Source organism: Podarcis erhardii (assembly GCF_964252035.2).
Source record: "Podarcis erhardii genome assembly, chromosome: 7".
Classification (NCBI taxonomy): domain Eukaryota; kingdom Metazoa; phylum Chordata; class Lepidosauria; order Squamata; family Lacertidae; genus Podarcis; species Podarcis erhardii.
Genome location: NC_138511.1, coordinates 52,759,305 through 52,776,611, shown reverse-complemented (window position 1 = coordinate 52,776,611; position 17,307 = coordinate 52,759,305). Strand labels below are relative to the sequence as shown.

The window sequence follows — 17,307 nt, the reverse complement described above, 5'->3', positions numbered from 1 at the left end:
ACCATTGGCAAGGTTGTCTGGGGCTGATGGGTGTTGGAACCCAGCATCTGGAGGGCAAAATCTGGAGCCGCCCCACCCCTGCTATAAACTATTGCAAGGGCTGTCCAATTGTGAAATGCCATCCTAAGCATGTTTACTCTGAAGTAAGGCTCATAGTTCTGCCTTACAGGATCTGTCTGCAAGCAGGTATAAGATCCCAGCCTTATAGCTTCATTTGGGGGCTGTTTCGCTCACAGAAGCAATGAGGTTTTTTACTTCTGCAGAGAATTGAGAGCCAGTATTGGGTAGTGGTAGCCTAACCCACCTCACAGGGTTGTTGTGAGGATGAAATGAGGAGAGGGAGAACGAACCACTTGCACCACCTTGAGTTCCTTGGTGCAAAAGGCAGGATATAAATGCAACAGAACTTTAAAAAAACAAAACAAAAAACGGTTGCAGCTTTAAACAAGTAAAGATTTCAAAATAATGGGATCTGTGCCCAGGTGACAAAAACCGGCAGGTAACTAGCGAGAGAGGGAAGGGCTAAACACAAGATATTGAGGAAGGAAGTCTTGCGAGCGAATATATCCTGGGGGCGTCCACTGTGCCTTTAGAAACGAATTGTAGCAGGAGTGTAGCATTCCACTTGCTGATAAAAGACTCCTAAAAAAAAAAAAAACCTCAGAAAGCAGGTTAAGGCACTTCCTGGAGTCAGAATTAAAACTGAGGGAGGAGAAAAGGGAGTTTCCCTTCTGATCTCTCTTTCTCTCCCAGTCAGGAGCAAACACCAACCCACACCAATCAGGTAAGCTCAGCCAGGCGTTGATTTCTCCCTAGGTCCCTCCCCTATACCTTTTCCAAAGGCCCAATGGCCTTGCCCCTTTGGGAGATTGACTAGGGTCACATGGTCTCACTCATGGGCAGGTAACTTAGGAAGAAGAGGAGAAGAAAAAGATTTTTCCCCCCTCCTTGATTAACCAAAGCTGGGTCTCCTGCCATGATGTCAGAAGGAGCTTTTTAATTTCATCCCCCAGTCTGACCTAGGAAAAGAAGCACTTCATCAAGGCAGGTACAACTGCAAAACAGAATCTCTCCTTAAATAATTTATTTTGGTCTTAGCTACCTCTCCCTGCCCCCCCTTCCCCATAGTTCTGGCTCTTCTAATATTGTCCTTTTTAATCTCCACTTTGATCACTTGGAGGAAAGGGGCAACCCTTTATTTGTGGGGGTTTGTGTTGGGTTTGTTTTATACTCGATCTCTCTCTCTCTTTCTCTCCCTTATTTTTTCCCCTTTGTTTTGTTGTTCTTTTGTTTTTTACCTCTGCTTTTGATTGTAGCTGTTTCCCCCCCTGTGGTCATGACGGCTGCTTCTCCGCACAGTGACTCTCTGGTGGTCTTGTTTGGGGCAACAGCTGGTGCATATGGGGCTAAGCTGGGTTCCGATGAAAGGGAACTAATTCTCTTGGTGTGGCAAGTTGTGGATCTACACAGCAAGAAGGTATGGCTTCCCAAACTCTTGGTACAAAGTTGGGTGACGTGCAAAAAGGAAATGAGAAAACAGCAAATGCAGACCTACCCAAACTTGCCTGAGAGTAACATTCTCTCTCCCCCACCCCCCCACTCCAAAGCTGAGAAGGGCTAAGTATCCCTCTTCTCCAAAAATCTCCGTAGGTGGGGGAGCAACTTAAAGTGTTTGACCACCTACATACATACACATATGCACTCTTACGAAATGGGGAACTCACTTGCTTCAAAATTGTCCTTAAAATTGATTGATGGAGGGGAAAATCTAGACTACAAAAGTGTTATCTCCCCCACTCCAGCTAATTTTTATCTGTTAGGCTTTAAATGCCAAAAGCTTTTGCTTCTTCTAGAAGTTGAGCCTTTTCCTCATTTGGGGTATTTGGTGTGTGTTGTGTATTTTTTAATTTTATTTTAAATCAGGCCTGCATGTTGCTTCTGGGACCTATCGCTTTATATGGGAATCGAACCCAGGGAGGGGGACTTTCTGTGTGCATTAAGAGCAACTTGGTGAAATCTCATTCCCTCCCCGCCTTCATTCTTGCACCCTGTGTCATACATTAACAGCTATTTAAAAAGCAAAAAAGCTGCCCAGTTGTCAATATGGCTGAGCCCCTTAATGAGAGTGTTGCAGGGTGACCTGTTTGCCCATGAAAACCAGCCAGTTCTGATGGGATAAACATAACTCCTCTCATCAGGATTATATAAGAATTGCAGCCAAGTCCCTTTTTCAGGGGAAGGGAGCAAGTCTCCCGAGGAAGAGAGCAACCAAGGAGTGAACAGAATCTTGGATTTTGTGAAATTGGCAAAATCTAACCTTTTAAAAGAAATTATAAGGCACATTCCCTTAAACCATTGTGCTTTTCTTTTAACACACATGCATGTGTGCACACCACCCTGTTCCATTTTCTTACTTTTTCTTCTCCCTCCAACCTCCCCCCCCCCCATTCCCACTTTGTTAAATATTTTCAGGTAGGGACCCTGCACAAATGCTTGGTGAAGGCCGACAATTTGGAGCTGAGCGATGAATGTGGAGAGGTGACAGGCTTAACCCCTGAAGGCCTGAGCAAAGCTGAGCCACTGGATCGAGTTCTCCAGCAGGTGAGGGAAGCTGAGGGTTAATGTTAATGCAGAGAGCAGGATTCTGACTGATGCAACAAGGCAAATAGACTTGCTTTTGACTTTCGCTTTGAAATCCGCTCCACGGACCAGTTATTCACAGCCAGGTTAGCCCTCTTAATGCAATGTGGTAAGGCTGTTCCTATGGGATTTGGGCAGTGATGTAGTCTGGACATGACACTTTAAATGCTGATCTACTTGTCCAGTAAAAAGAAAAATAAAGAAAACAATAAATGATGGAGCCTCTTTCCCCCAAATACCAAAGAGAAATTGAATAGAGAAATATTTAAATAGGATCCCTAATGGGGTTCAGGTGAAACTAAGGATGATGGGGGGGGGGGGAATTATTCTGAATATGGTAAAAAGACAGAAAGTTGTCACCAAAAGGGCCGTGCCTGTATACAACTTGGATAGCAAGCCAAACTGGTTTGTCTTAATGTAATAAGTTAGGGAAAACAACTGGTAACCCTGAGGGTAGGGGAGCCGGAGTATGTTGTCTTTTAAGCAGTCCCACCATTAGCCCAAACACTTCACATGAGGGAAAGGAAGGGGTGTTTTAAGGGGATAGTTGTCTTTAGAAATACTTGAATGTGCCCTTCACAGCTTCTGCAAAGCCAGTGAGGTGCAGGGGGCCAGAGTATAGCTCTCTGTCTGGGCAGATGACTCCCACCACCACAAAGTTCACTGGGTGACCTTGGGCCACACGCTTTCTCTCAGGCTGACCTGGGAGCTAGTTATTACAGGGCTGGTATGAAGGTAAAAGTGGGTGGGAAAGCTTTGCATGCTACCTTGAACTCCGGGGATGAAACTTTGGATAAAACTTTATTGGGGGGGGGGTACTCTGTCCCTGAGTGCAGAACTGGCTGCCCTCCATATGTTGTGGACTACCAACTCTCACCAGCCTGCTATGCTGGCTGGGGCTGGTAGGAGTTGGTAGCTCCAAACATGTGTAGGGCATCAGGTTGAGGAAGGCTGATATATAATACTTTATGTATTCTTTTAAGCAGTTCTGTAAAGGAAAGGTAGACTGAAGGGCAGGGAGTTTGCCCACACATTCAGATTTACTCAACGAGTTCTGTGGGATTTGAACATGGATGTAACTATCTAGCTCTGTGTTCTTACATTTTCATCCCACCTTTCTCCAACCTCGAGGCCCAATGCAGCATACATGGAGGTCCTGGGTAGTCTCCCATCCATGCCCTAGCCAGATCCAGACCTGCTTAACTTCAGCAAGGTGGTGGCCAAACTCATATATGTTCTCCACGCAGGGACAGTTTTCCATCTAGGGGGAAAGGCTGGGGCATTAAGACTTTTTTTCGTCCTGAAATTAGTTGTATATGGAGTTCACGAGTGGTACAGTTCTGTGCATTCTCTCCCCCCACCCTCCCCAGCACCCAGTCAAACTGCAGCATCACGTACTGTCCTTTCTGTATGTTGCTGTTAATGTGGGGAGAGAGACTTTGTTGGTTCACTTTTCAAAACATGCAAAGGTGTTTTACCTTTACTTTTTCATATATGTATGTGTGTTATGCTTTTGAGCAACCTGGAGTCAAATGGAAAAATACAACGCCATAGCTTTTTTTGGAATGTATGGAACTGGTTCTTCATATCTCATTAGAATTGCTGGTTGAGTGTGTTTGTGGGGAAAACTTGCTTAGGCTGTGGAACAGGTTAGTGTGTTGCCACTTCTGGTGACAGGGATCAGCCCAGTAAGTAATGAGCAATGTATTTCGGTGTTGCTGTGATTTTGCCCTACATTGAATCATCCTTAGTTTTAATTATGAGTACAGCAGACTCTGGGTAGGGCAGGGGGAATGAAGTATTTTTGCAAAAGAAATCATTAGGCGTGGTGTATCCTCCCCCCCCTTCTCCTCTCTTCGCTCTCCCCGGGTAGATTTCATGCAAGACCAGTTAAGACTGTAAAGTGACTTTTCAGTAGTTTGGAAATAGCTCTGAGACAAACGTTACGTACTGCAAGTTCAATCTTGTCCTTCGTCTTGCAACCAAAGACATCTGGAACAGCTTAGCTAAGTACACTTCGTTGTTCATCTTTTTTTTAAAAAGTGACACACTATAATTATGCTCAATACTTCTATGTGATTGTATCCTGTCATCACAAATTGCAAGTTAGATGTAGCTACTGCAGCACATGCACAGAGGACATGCTGCTGCCTCTGTCTAGGTGTGGTCGATGCTTCTTGGTCAAATGAAGGAGGATGCCTTGGGTGAGACAGAGAATTTTGAGTTAACTCTCGCTGGTTCTTAGAAATCTGGGCTCTGTATCTTGTCCTGTTTTAAGACACAGCAATTTGAACATTTATTTGAACTAAGGAATCTTCTAGTCCTCAAGACCTGAAAGCATGGTTTCAGTGTTCCATCAATGCTGCAATTCAGATATGTGGTGCATTTCAGCCCATGCTAGTTCCTGTTGGTCCATGCAGTTGATGGAACCAGGACTGCCCATTTGGTTCCCCATAGTGACTTATCCTCCGATTATTTATAGAAGAAAACTTGTAATATTCCAATCCTCAATGTCCCACCACTACCAACCCTCTCTCTTGCTGTCACACCTTGCTGAAAGTTCTGCTCCTCCTCCTTAAAGCCTTTTGTTTACTCTGTGGTCACTGGTCTTCCACCAACTTTAAAAGCCAGAAGGGTGTGTTCTTGTTAAGAGAAATACTAGAAAAGGCATCTTGTAGGACAACTTGCCTTATCAATTACGAAATGTACCTTGGCAGCTGTGTTGTGTGAAATGGCCTTGCAGCATGCACATACATTTGCAAGTGTATGACAAATAAGTTGCGCCCACACCCCACTCTTAGGTTTAACTGCTCTGAAGAGGAAGTTGAATCCTGAAAAACAGCAAATCAAGGAAAACTAAATTGGTGCCATTTCCTAAATACACACACACACACACACACACACACACACACGAAGCCAAAAACGGGCAGTGTGATTTACCCCCCAAAAAATAGGGATTATGCCTGCTAAAGTGGGGCAGTTGGGCTGTTTGTGTGCCTCGGGAAAAGTGGGGGCTACAGTACAGTGATACCTCGGGTTAAGTACTTAATTCGTTCTGGAGGTCTGTACTTAACCTTGAAGCACCACTTTAGCTAATGGGGCCTCCTGCTGTTGCCGTGCCGCTGGAGCACAATTTCTGTTCTCATCCTGAAGCAGAGTTCTTAACCTGAAGCACTATTTCTGGGTTAGCGGAGTCGTATGTAACCTGAAGTGTATGTAACCGAAGGTACCACTGTATTGAACTTGGGGAGTTGCCACTGAGCCCACACCCTTTAAAATTGCAGAAATAAGCTGGAATGGCAAGGAGATTGTTACTTTTGAGCTAACTACATATAAATATATTCACTCCCAGTGATTTAAAACATTCTGTTAAGTATCCTGTGCAATTGAGGTTCAGAAGTTCTGTCTTGCTTAGCAGAACTTACAAAGTTGTCTTATCAGAACACAGATCTGGTAGTGGCAGAAGAACTCTGGGATTTTGGACAGGGATCTTCCCCAGAATTCTCTGGAGTTGCTAGGGATTGAACCTGGGACCGTGTCCGTGCATAGCAGATGCTCTGCCACTGAGTTGTGGCTCTTCCCAGATTTGAGCAGGGAAGCAAGAAAGATTTCAGTAGATAGGGGTGAGAATCCCAGCAAGATTTGAAAGTTTTGTCCTTCAAACTCTAGCCAAGATTAAATTGCAAAAAGCAGCACAGTTCCGGAGCATATGTTGTGGCTGCTTTTCATAGGCAGAGCTGTTGGCTCACACCAAAGGCTCATCTAGTCTAGCAACCTCCTTCCCACACTACAGTGGCCAATTTCATGCCTCTGGGATACCCACTAGCAGGACATCAAGAAGGCAAGAGCCCTTTCTTGTTGTTGCTTTCCAGCAACTAGTATTTGGGAGCTCTTGAATTTGGAGGTTTTGTTTGGCTATCATGACTAACAGCCACTGGTAAGCACATTCCTGGAGGATAAAGAGAACGCCCTTTTAAATACATCTAAGCTACCGGCTGTCACCAATAAAGTGCAACAGGTAATTCCTGCCCTGTAATTCAGCCTCCCTCAACCTGGTGCTCTCTAGATGTTTTGGATTATGACTCCCATCAGGGGCAGTCAGAACATCTGGGAGGGACACTAGGTTGAGAAAAGCTGTCATAATTACATGAAAGTCATCCGCTCAGGAAAATCACCCTCTGCTTCTTTTGAAAATGCAAAGGGATGCTTGTGTCACATTGCAACCCACGGTTCAGTGTGACATGCACACTCATAAAGGTCTCCACGGCTATCATTTGAACTTGAGCCATCAGACAATGCTAAAACAATGCTGATAGTAGAGACGGAGCTAGTTGCAACTGGCAGGTTGCTGGTGTTTGCTGCAGGAATCTTTACCCAATATCCAGGAAGGGCAAAATGAGGAGTTGACACATGCCTGGAAAATATGCAAATATAGAGCAGCAGTTGACTAACCTGAACCCAGATGTTGTTGATCTACAAAGCCCATGAATTCAGAACATTGACCATGCTGTCTGAGGTTGATGGGAGTTTGCCCAATGACATCTAGACAGCATTGTTTCCTTTCTCTTTCTCTTTGTCTTGACCTTCTTATAGAAAATAGCACTGTTTTAGAGTCAGAAGATTAGCAACCTGTTTGAAGCATGGGAAGCTGCCTTGATCCTGAGTTGGTCCATTAGTCTATCTTTCTTAGGTCAATTCCAGACAACCTGCTTATTGAGCGGTAATCAAACTCCCATCAACCCCAGCCAGCATGGCCAATGAACAAGTTGTCCAGCAACAGTTTCGGTGTGCTTGAGTCCACTCTTTCCCCATGCACATTAAGTTGTATCCAATTACATTCTACTCAAAGTTTACCCATTGAAATTCATTGACCTTAGTCCTGCCCATCAATTCCAACAGGTCTACTCTGAGTAAAACATAGTTGGAGACAGCCCATTGATGGTACACAAATATAACATGCTCACAATATGAGTGATTGTGAGCTTTAGAAGTCTTTATTCTAGCTCAAACTTTTATTGATAGTTCTCTTTGCTTAGTCCTGATTTAAACTCTCGAGTTGCAGGGCTAGCTTTGCATTATCTTATTTTGTTTTTAAAAAATCTGAGTCCTTGAAGATCAAAGAGAACCTTCACATAGCTGAAAAGCCATGTGCATAGCTTGTTCAGTATGGATCTAAGTATTTGGTTAAGTCCACAGGGACAATTGCTTATAGCTGCTGCAGCAAACACAAGGTAAGGTCTTTGACATGTGTAGACACTGATAGCTCTGTCTGAAAGCCCTCTGGCAGGGATATTTGCTTCTTTTTGTCTGACTTGGAAGCAACCTGGATGAATAGGCTGATCTCCTGGGGGGCATATTTTACACCTCTCTTATCTCCTCCCCCTCACTCATTCTATTCGTAGATTGCAAGAAGAAGTGTGTGAAACACGAATGGCATCATCAGTTTTTCTTTTGGCCTCTGTCCCTCATTTGTTGTAGGGGATCCAGGTCCCAATTTCCTTAATAGTGTACACCATGCATGTTTCATAAGCAAATGTATATAGGTCATGCCTACAAAGAACAAAAATGTTTTCCTTCCATCTGTTATGAGGCTGGATGCATTGCCATTTGGTTATCTGTTGTTGTAATATGGTGTTCCATGCTTTGTGTCCTGAGCTACTGCTATCCTTGAGTATGTGAAAGATGACTCTTGGCTCAAGAGAGTGCAGGAAAAAGTGCACAACATTTTGTGATATTTGTTGGGTCAATATTTCCCTGCTTCACAGCCAGAGGTGTGTCATAATCAGTGTCTAAGTGCCAATCAAAGGCCGTTCAGACATCTTTTTATTGTGTGTTTGTGATGTTTTGTGCTAATTATGATATTGGGGCCATTACATGTGATCTTGCTTTCAATACTATATGTTTGAGATAGTTTGGTTTTCTGTCAATTCATACCTTGTAGATTCCTGCTGAAATCCTGCATATTTTTTTTCTTGAATGTGCTGCGCTGGTGGGTTTTCTTCTCACTTTTGTTGTGCTATAATGCCTCTCTGGACAGCAATAATGCAGCAGTATTCAGGAAGCATGATGTGCAGACAATCCAGTATAAATCCCTCACTAATGTATTCTTATTGCATCAATGACATGTTGCAGAATATACCTGCAAACAAATTGGAGGGGCGCTAAGTCTTGTCTCTTAGTTGCTGTATTTGATAATACATTCTGCACGCATCCCCTTCATGATAGCCTTGAATCGATGTCTTATTTCCCCTGACAACTACACTTCTTTGAGCTTGGAATTCTAATGGAGATTCTAATGCATTCTGACCCCAGGGCACCTCCACACAACAGTAATGGACTCAGTACTGCTCATTCATATAAGGCAGAGGTTTTCACCCTTTTTGAGTCCATGGCTCCCTTGACCCACCCCATTCTTTCTGCAGCACCCCTGTGGGGCTCAAGAGCCTAGTTATGACACCCCTTGCCTGCAGAGCTGGCAGCCTCTTGTCCTTTTTCAGACACCCTCCCTACTGTTGCCCCTAGTCTCTGAGCTGCCCCCGCTCCACCCCACCCCAAAGAGAGGTGCCTCCTCATACTGCCACACAGGAGCCTTGGAAGAGGATGCCCCCAGCCTTAGTGGCCCAATGGAGACTGGCTAAAGGTGAATGTGAGGCCAACACATTACCTTGGGAGGCAGCAGCGGGCGCTGCAGGGCCTGCATGGTGAAAAGGCTTCCCTTCAGCACCGGGCACTGAGCTCCCAGGCAGGCCTTGTACACAGCAAGCACAAGAAAAGCCAACACAACTCCTGCCTGCCCAGTCTGTCCATTCCCAACAGCAAGGGTTGGTGGACTGGCTGGCTGGGCTATCTTGCCTGCTTGCTTGCTTACTCTGAGGCTACCTCAGCTCCTGGCAACCAGCACCCCCTGGCCAGCCATAGAGGCACCATTCACTTGTGGCCAGGGCTGCTGCAACAAACAGCTGTGCAAGCCTTTGGGCAGCAGAGACACAAGAGGGCATCAGAGGAGGGAGGGAAAGCAAAAAAGAGAGATACAGAGACCAGTGTTGCCTGCAGCACCCCTGAACATCATTCAAGGCACCCGAGGGTGCCATGTGTCGAAAACCACTAATATAAGACCCTGTCAGCACTATACATTTAAATCAGCATCATACCACTGTAAACAGTCATGGTTTCCCCCAAAGAATCCTGGGAACTGTAATTTAAGGTACTGGTGTTAGGAGAACCCTATTCCCCTCCCAGAGCTATAGTTCTTAGACTAGCTTAACAGTCAATCAATCTTCTCAGGGAACTTGGAAATGTTCCATAAGGGGAACAGGAGGTTCCTAACAACACTCAGCACCAATTCAGATAGGAAATCTTGCTGGTTGGTTTGGTGCTGCACTTGTTCTAGATTACCACCATAATTGTTTTTTCAAGAAGAAACTGTTGTATCTAATTTAGTAACTGCATAATAATACAGGAGCAAAGGAAAGTTTTCTGCAATGCTTAAAAGGAGCCTTGAGGGTGTTCAGGTCCTGGTTCTTGGTATGTGTCAGAATACAAGGACCTTTTTCCATTTGTGAAATTTTGGCAGGCATGATGCTTCCATCAGCGGATGGAATCTGTCTTTATTCTTTCAGACTAGTTTGGTTCCTGGTGTATTTGCTCTTAGCAGGGGAAAACAAATTTCAAAATATGGTCTCTTCTTCCAATGCCTAGTGGGAACTTTTCTTCATTTAAATTGCAAGGAACGTCATGTTTCCTTTGATATTCTGAAAAGGCACTGGTAATACATAAATTAACATGCTGGAAGGCAGGTCATTTAACAAACTAAAATTATTCAGCTGGTTGACAGGCTTGTTATTACTTTGCTTTTTTTATTGGGCTTCTTACCTGCCTTTTACCACAAGGTCCCAGGGTGTGTTGCCACAATATAAAAATGCAACATTAAAATCAGTTGAAAGGAGCTGGAGGAAAAATGCAGTCCAGGAAGGCTGTAATCCCTTAAAATATCTAGAGAATGTGATTTTGGGGGTACCTTATTTATTTAACAAGACTGATATACCATGTAATCAACCATAACTTCTAAGAGGTTTCCATAAAACGGTAGAAAATATTCATAAGAAAACACTGATGATAAAATAAAACTTTAAAAGCAAATAGACTTAAAATTTTTGAAAAGACAAGGGTTTGAAAAGACAATCACCAGTTTCAAAACAAATATTCATAAGCAAATCACATGTGTAAGTAGGTTTGCCTAAACAAATATGTTTTTAGCAAGCACTGGAGGCGCCTGCCTAAAATCTGTGGGAGGGGTATTCCAGAGAGTAGGTGCTGCTGCTACACGGAAGGATCCATTCCTTGCAGGTGCAGAATGATCATTATGTTGGTTCCATAGATCAAATGGGCAAATGTCGGATGAGGTGATCCATCAAGTAAACAGGTCCCAAGCTTTATATATAAACAGTAACACCTTGCATTTGGCCCTGTAAGGGAACTCGTGGTGGTAAAGCACTCTGGGTGAATGCAGCGCAGTGCCATGCACGAAATGACAGTTCAGGAAAGCTCTTAAGAGCAGGGCCTAGGTTGACTTTGGTGAATTCATGTCTGGTCCTGCAGATGAGTGAGAGGCGTTGGCTCTTGGTAGCCAAAGAACAGAGGCACCACTTTTCTCAACATCTGTAGTCGAGTGAAGTCAGCAGAAAATGGGCTGCATGTTTTCAACTTAAAAAAAAATAAAAGAGGGGAGCGGAAAGGACACAAGGGAAGATTACAGCCATAAGATTCCTTCAGTCTGATTAACAGGTTGCAATTTTGTTTCAGGGGAAACCTGTTCTGCAGCCTTTTCCTCCTTCCTCTACCACCCCCCACCCCACCTTCGCCATTTGATGGCAAGGGGCGTGTCCCTGTTCTACCTCTTTATATGGCCTTGCAAACCATCTTGATTTTATTCCACTTTTTTTTAAAAAGGGGGGGAAGGAGTGCAGAAGGGATTATTGCAATAATGCATCAGGGGTGGAAGTTGGGAGTATTTCTGTCTCATTGCAGGAGTTTTCCTTTCTTTGATATGCACCTTTGGCCCCATCTGAAAAAGTGATCAGGAAAGCTGATTCAGCAGGATTCCTTCCAATTTGAAGAATTAATTTGGTGTGGACGAAAATGCTGCTTAGCGACTCCTCTGCAGTGTATGGAGGACTGAGACCTGCCTGTGTGTTTTGTGTGTGTAAAAGTACTACAGTGGTACCTCGGGTTACAGACGCTTCAGGTTACAGACTCCGCTAACCCAGAAATATTACCTCAGGTTAAGAACTTTGCTTCAGGATGAGAACAGAAATCGTGTGGCGGCGGCACGGCAGCAGTGGGAGGCCCCATTAGCTAAAGTTGGTACCTCAGGTTAAGAACGGACCTCCGGAACAAATTAAGTTCATAACCAGAGGTACCACTGCATACAAAAGTAGCATGTACATTTGTTGCTCCACCCACTTTTGCCTCTGGCCCCGCCCACCACTTGCATGTCTTCCTTGAAAGGTTTGCTCAGAAGGAAATGCTGACCACATGGGCTGGGAAAGATTCCCCACTCCTGCTCTCCCCACCCCCTTTTTCTTTTGCCTAAAATGTTCCCCTGCCCTTTAGAAGCAGTGACAGAAAGCACAGGGATTTGCCACCAGCTGCATATTTAATACATTGCATGCCTTTAAAATGCAAACCAAGCCTGCAAGTTGCTAGGGTAAACTTTGGTTTTTCTGCAGAAGCGGATGCAGGTCTGGTGGTGGGTGGGAGGTATTAACGGTCCCTCACCAACATGCCTGTCAGGTGTTTACCTTTTCTTTGGAGCCAGCCAGTGTTTCTTCCACAGGGCATGTGGAACTGAAATGCCACTGGACTTGGGGTTTGATGGAGCTTGGTTCTATTTCCTTCTCTGATTTAACTGGGTGTCAGTCAACACTTGTCAGGTGTTCATCTGTGGTGGTTGATGCCCACTGAGACGGATAGTGGCAAAACGTCCTGTGCCGGTCCTACCCCAGGCTCTCCCTCCCTCCGCTGCCCTCAATCTGCATGAACTAAGTCCAAAGGCTGCATAGAATTACGGTAGGTCAAGGTCTGTCTCCCACCTCATTGTAGCAGATCAGGGAGGGTGCATTAATTATATGGGTGTGCTGGATTTTGACTGACAGATTTGCTTGGTTGCACTTATATGCCAGTTTTCTGCCAAGGCTATTTACAATATTAGGATAAACAAATTATACAAAATATTCTCAGGGCAACTTCAGGAGCTGCTGGCACAAGCTCTGTGGTCTGGGCTTTATGTCTTCTGCATTTCCCCCATGGCCTGCAGGTCTTAATACCCTCAGATGGGGACAGGGATAGGCAACCCCAACAGTTCTCTCAGTAGCTGGTGAGAACCACAGATAGGGGGAGTGCTGTTGTGCTTGGGTCCTGCTTGCAGGTTTCATATTATGGCATCTGGTTGGTCACTGTGAGAACAGGGAGCTGGACTGGGTGAGCTACTGTTTTGATGCAGTGGAGCTTTTCTTAGGTGCTTATGATTCTTCTGCAGAAGTTTTCAGATATATTAGTAGTAATTTATTTTTTGCACCTCTTTCTTGGTAGCATCCATTTCTATTTTGCATCAAGATTACCTGCCCCTTTACCTTTCCTAGGGTCAGTCTGCATACTATTTAGTTCCACTTCATTCCAGTCAGCTTTCTTCTGAAGTATTGCCAAAAATAGTGTGCGCTCTTGCACAATTCCATTAAAAGATTCAAATTTCCAGAAGTGGCACTTTCTTAATTTTTGTTGCTGCAAAAAAAAAAAACTGAAGAGAAGACCAGAGTCTTGTCACTGTGCTGGCTGAATTTGATGGGAATTGTAGTCAAAACAGGTTGACAAATGCTGAAGTTAAGCTTTGCAAGAGTTCAAATGGATGGCTATTAAAATTGGTAGTTGGAGAACAAAGATGCCTTCACTCGGTTATCTGGCCTTCAACATAGTAATGTAACATGATTTAATGGGTCAAATGCATTTCAGAATTAATTCCTACAATAATTATTTAGCTGTGTGCTAGGTGCTGTATGGAACAAATATACAATGCAACTTCTCCATATTGATAACCCTGTCAATGGGAGAGTAATCTGAAGGAGTGCATAAAATAAAATGCCTGGTGCACCTTTTTTAATTTGGTGGACTACTGAATCATGTTGATTCACCTGGCTAGGGGGTGGTGTGTCTCTGTGTGTCGGTGTGTCTGTCAAGGGAGCAAAAGCTGTAGCTCAGTGGAAGAACATCTGCTTTGTATGCAAAAGATTCTAGGTTCAATCCCCAACATCTCTAGTTGGGGCTGGGAAAGACTTGATTCTGAAACCCTAGAGTCTTTCGGGAACCTTTGGCTCTCCAGATACTGCTGAACTACAACCCCCATCATCCCTGGTGGGAACTGTAATTCAGCAACACAGATAGAGGGTCGAAGGGTTCTCATCCATGCCCCAGAGAGCTGTTGCCAGTTAGTGCAGGTAGATACTGAGCTAGAGGGACTCACTTCTTGATCTCACTTCTTCAGTGGCAGTGCCCTATTGCTAAGCATGAAAAAGTACTTTTGTACTTGAATTATCAGTGATCATTAAAATAGAATCCCAGAGTCCGCTTTACTGTTTCATGCCTGAAATGGGTCTCCACTTGGTGTCCATCCCACCACAAGCAAATTCTCTGTCACATCCTATAAAACAAGCACCTCTCTTTGTTTTCATCTTCTAAAGTGTCAGAGAATACAAAAGCACATGCACTCCTCTAATGCAGTAGTTACCTAGGATCGCATCTGAGGTCTGATGTGCCATCGCTGGTTTCTTCTACTTTCACCAGGAAAAGGATTACCCTGTTCTTTGCCTTAAAAGTAGCATTATTTCCCCCTCCCCTGCTTTCTGCATTTTGCATTTACTTGTGCCAAGGCCTAGGTGACAGCATTGATGCATCCATGTGCATAATAAATGTGCAGAAACTGAAAACCAGGTGGAAGTTTCAGATATGTTGAGATGAGTCTGCAGAAAAAGGTGCTCTTTATTCTAAAGTTAGCACCACGCATGCCATGGAGGGGAGGGGAGCATACTTGATATCTGATGTGGATTTTTTTTTAAGAAGTATGCGTACACCAGCCTTGCCCCTGCTGGTGGGAGTTGTAGCCCAAAGCACCGGGAAGGCTGGTGTGCACGGTTTCCCCCAGCTCTGCAGCAATTGTTTAGCCTTCCTCCTGATTGGTCCAGCTGTGCAGTACAAACAGTGAAAGAGTGTTGGGTAAATACAACGGGACCATGCTTTGCAATCAACAGAGCAAGTGCTAAAGATCACGTTGCTTAGGAAAGCTTGTCCTTGGAATGGGGGGAGAGAAAAAGAGAGAGAAGGCAAGAGGAAAACTAAACACTAACAACACACTGCAATGCCCACCATGGTTGGTTGGTTTTTTACTGACTCAGTCTATCTGTGTGAATGTGTGAATTCTTAACAAGTATTGCTTTTTAGAAATAGCTTTGGAAATAGTTATCGTAGTTCACTGTCTACAACTAAGCTTAGGTAAGAGTTGAGGCTGCACTTGTTGTCATACAAGAGATACCTAAGGCGTCTCTTCTCTCTTCCCACCCCCTTTAATGCAACCACAGAGAGGGCTCTGAATCTGATGGGATCAGTAATGCAAAGAGGAGGATGCCTTAGGGCCCCTCCAAATTGGAGGTGTGTTGGGAGTTTTTGCAGCTGCCTTCTGCAACATGTCATTAATGAAATGCTCACTCCAGCAGCACAAATACTAGAATTGGAATGATACAGAGAAGATGAGCATGGCCCCTACGCAAATTTGTCCCACATTTTAAAAATTAAATAAAGGGGGGGACATCCAACATGTGGTTAATTAAATAGTATTGTATTTATGCTGAATGGTTCACACATCATTATTGCCATCTAGAGGAACCACAAAAGTGGGACAGAAAACCAAATTGAGAGCATTTATGGTGTGAAAGGTTGCAGGATTTTTACAGAAAACCACAGGGCACAAACGTATTACAAGTGAAACACTATGCCCACCCTGAAATTTTCCACACCATTTTGGTGATTATTAGTTTTTTGTTAGCGTTTTGGTGTGTGTTTCTCCTAAATTTGTGTCTGCTACTTTTCTTAACACAATGCATTTAAAGATTTTCATGAAAAAAATATTTTTACACTTTCCCCTAATGCAAAGGGGGCTAGCTTATGCCCCCCCCCATGACATATGCTGTTTATCCACAACCCTTAATTGTTCCTGTGCATTTGGGGCTGCTGGGAGTTGCTAGTTGACTTCAGTTGGGGAAGGCTCTGTTACAGGACTTCCAGGATGCTGTTGCTCTTTAGATGGGATTCAGTCACACACCCAGTAAATTTAGGTTGTGCAATTAGAGGTGTGTGTGTGTGTGTGTGTGTTGCAGAACAAACCCTCTTCTCCAAAAGGGAGAAGAGGACTTTTTCCAGTAAGAAAAGATGACACGACTTGCTGCAACATTGTCTAACCTCCCTGCAAAAAAAAACAAAAACAAAAAAAACAAAAAAAAAAACTGGATGGATGCTTAATAACCAGGTCATCTGGAAGCCCCCTATAGTATGCCCCTGAACTACGAATGAAGCAGAGTTTGTGGAAGTGGTCTGAGCCTGAGCTCCTGTCCCAGCAAAACCTGTATTCTTTTCTTCTTCCTGGTTCTCTCAGCAGTGCAGCTATGCTGTGTGTGTGTGTGTGTGTGTGTGTGTGTGTGTGTGTGTGTGTTCGTGTGTGTACAGTGATTGTACTGCCAGCCACCACTGATTAGGAGTAATCAGACTAGCAGGCAGTGTTTAGTGAGGCGTTTGCAGGCTGAAAGATGGCCATGAAGTGGAAGCTGGTGGGGCGGGGAAGTGAGAGAGCCGTGTTGGATGGGGAATTTTTTAAGAACAGAGCACATCTCAAGGCATCTGCAGCATTAGTTCTTCCAGGTGTGTGGTGTGCAGGGCTGCAAATGGCAACAAGTGATCATATGCTCCACTGTTGTTACCTGGAGCCCTGCAGGTGTTTGGAGGCTACAAGTAGCTGTAGTTGCTAGGGCTGATGGGAATTATAGTCCAAAACACCTGGAGGGCGCCAGGTTGGGAAAGGCCATGGTAGATCATGGGTGGGGATCCTGAGGCCCTCCAGTGGTTGTTGGACTCCAACTCCCATCTGCTCCACCTAGGATGGCCAACTGGCCAGGGATGATGAATGTTGTGGTCCAAGAACATATTCCTGTTAAGTACAACCCTGAAATTATTATCTGTGACTGTATGTTTTAACCTTTTAATCTGTTTTTGGAAGGTTTTTAAAAACTTCATTTAGAAGTTTTAATTGTTGGTAAGTTTGCCGCCCTGGGCTCCTTTGGGAGCAAGAGCAGCATATACATATTAATAAGATAAATATGCTATAGTCCCTCTCCTTACTATGTCTCTGTACTTATTTTGTTTGTATTCTTGTCTTTGGGAGATGCCCATTCCATTCCCTCCCCACCAAAGAGTTGTTTATTGTCTTCCTACTTATGCAAACTGAAGCCTATTGAGACTTTTCTGTCGTGTTTGGTTGGCACTGTTTTGGTTGCATGCTTAGATAATGTGTTTGCTCTCAGTGTGCGTAGGGTGACCAAGAGGGATTTGCACAGATGAGTCTGCTCCATT

At 44.3% G+C, this 17,307-nt stretch overlaps 1 protein-coding gene across 2 annotated transcripts in view; it reads left to right on the top strand.

The window, feature by feature from the left end:
* Positions 1-1,059: 1,059 nt before the first annotated feature.
* ESRP2 (epithelial splicing regulatory protein 2) overlaps positions 1,060-17,307 on the top strand; it is a gene marked incomplete at its 5' end in the record, with an annotated part of 48,991 nt that continues 32,743 nt past the window's right edge. The window contains 2 exons of one of the 2 annotated variants that reach the window (XM_081871569.1): positions 1,060-1,477; positions 2,473-2,601. In XM_081871569.1, coding sequence (XP_081727695.1) covers positions 1,337-1,477; positions 2,473-2,601 — 270 coding nt within the window. The remainder of the gene's footprint in view (positions 1,478-2,472; positions 2,602-17,307) is intronic. The other variant, XM_081871568.1, reaches the window with a different exon arrangement.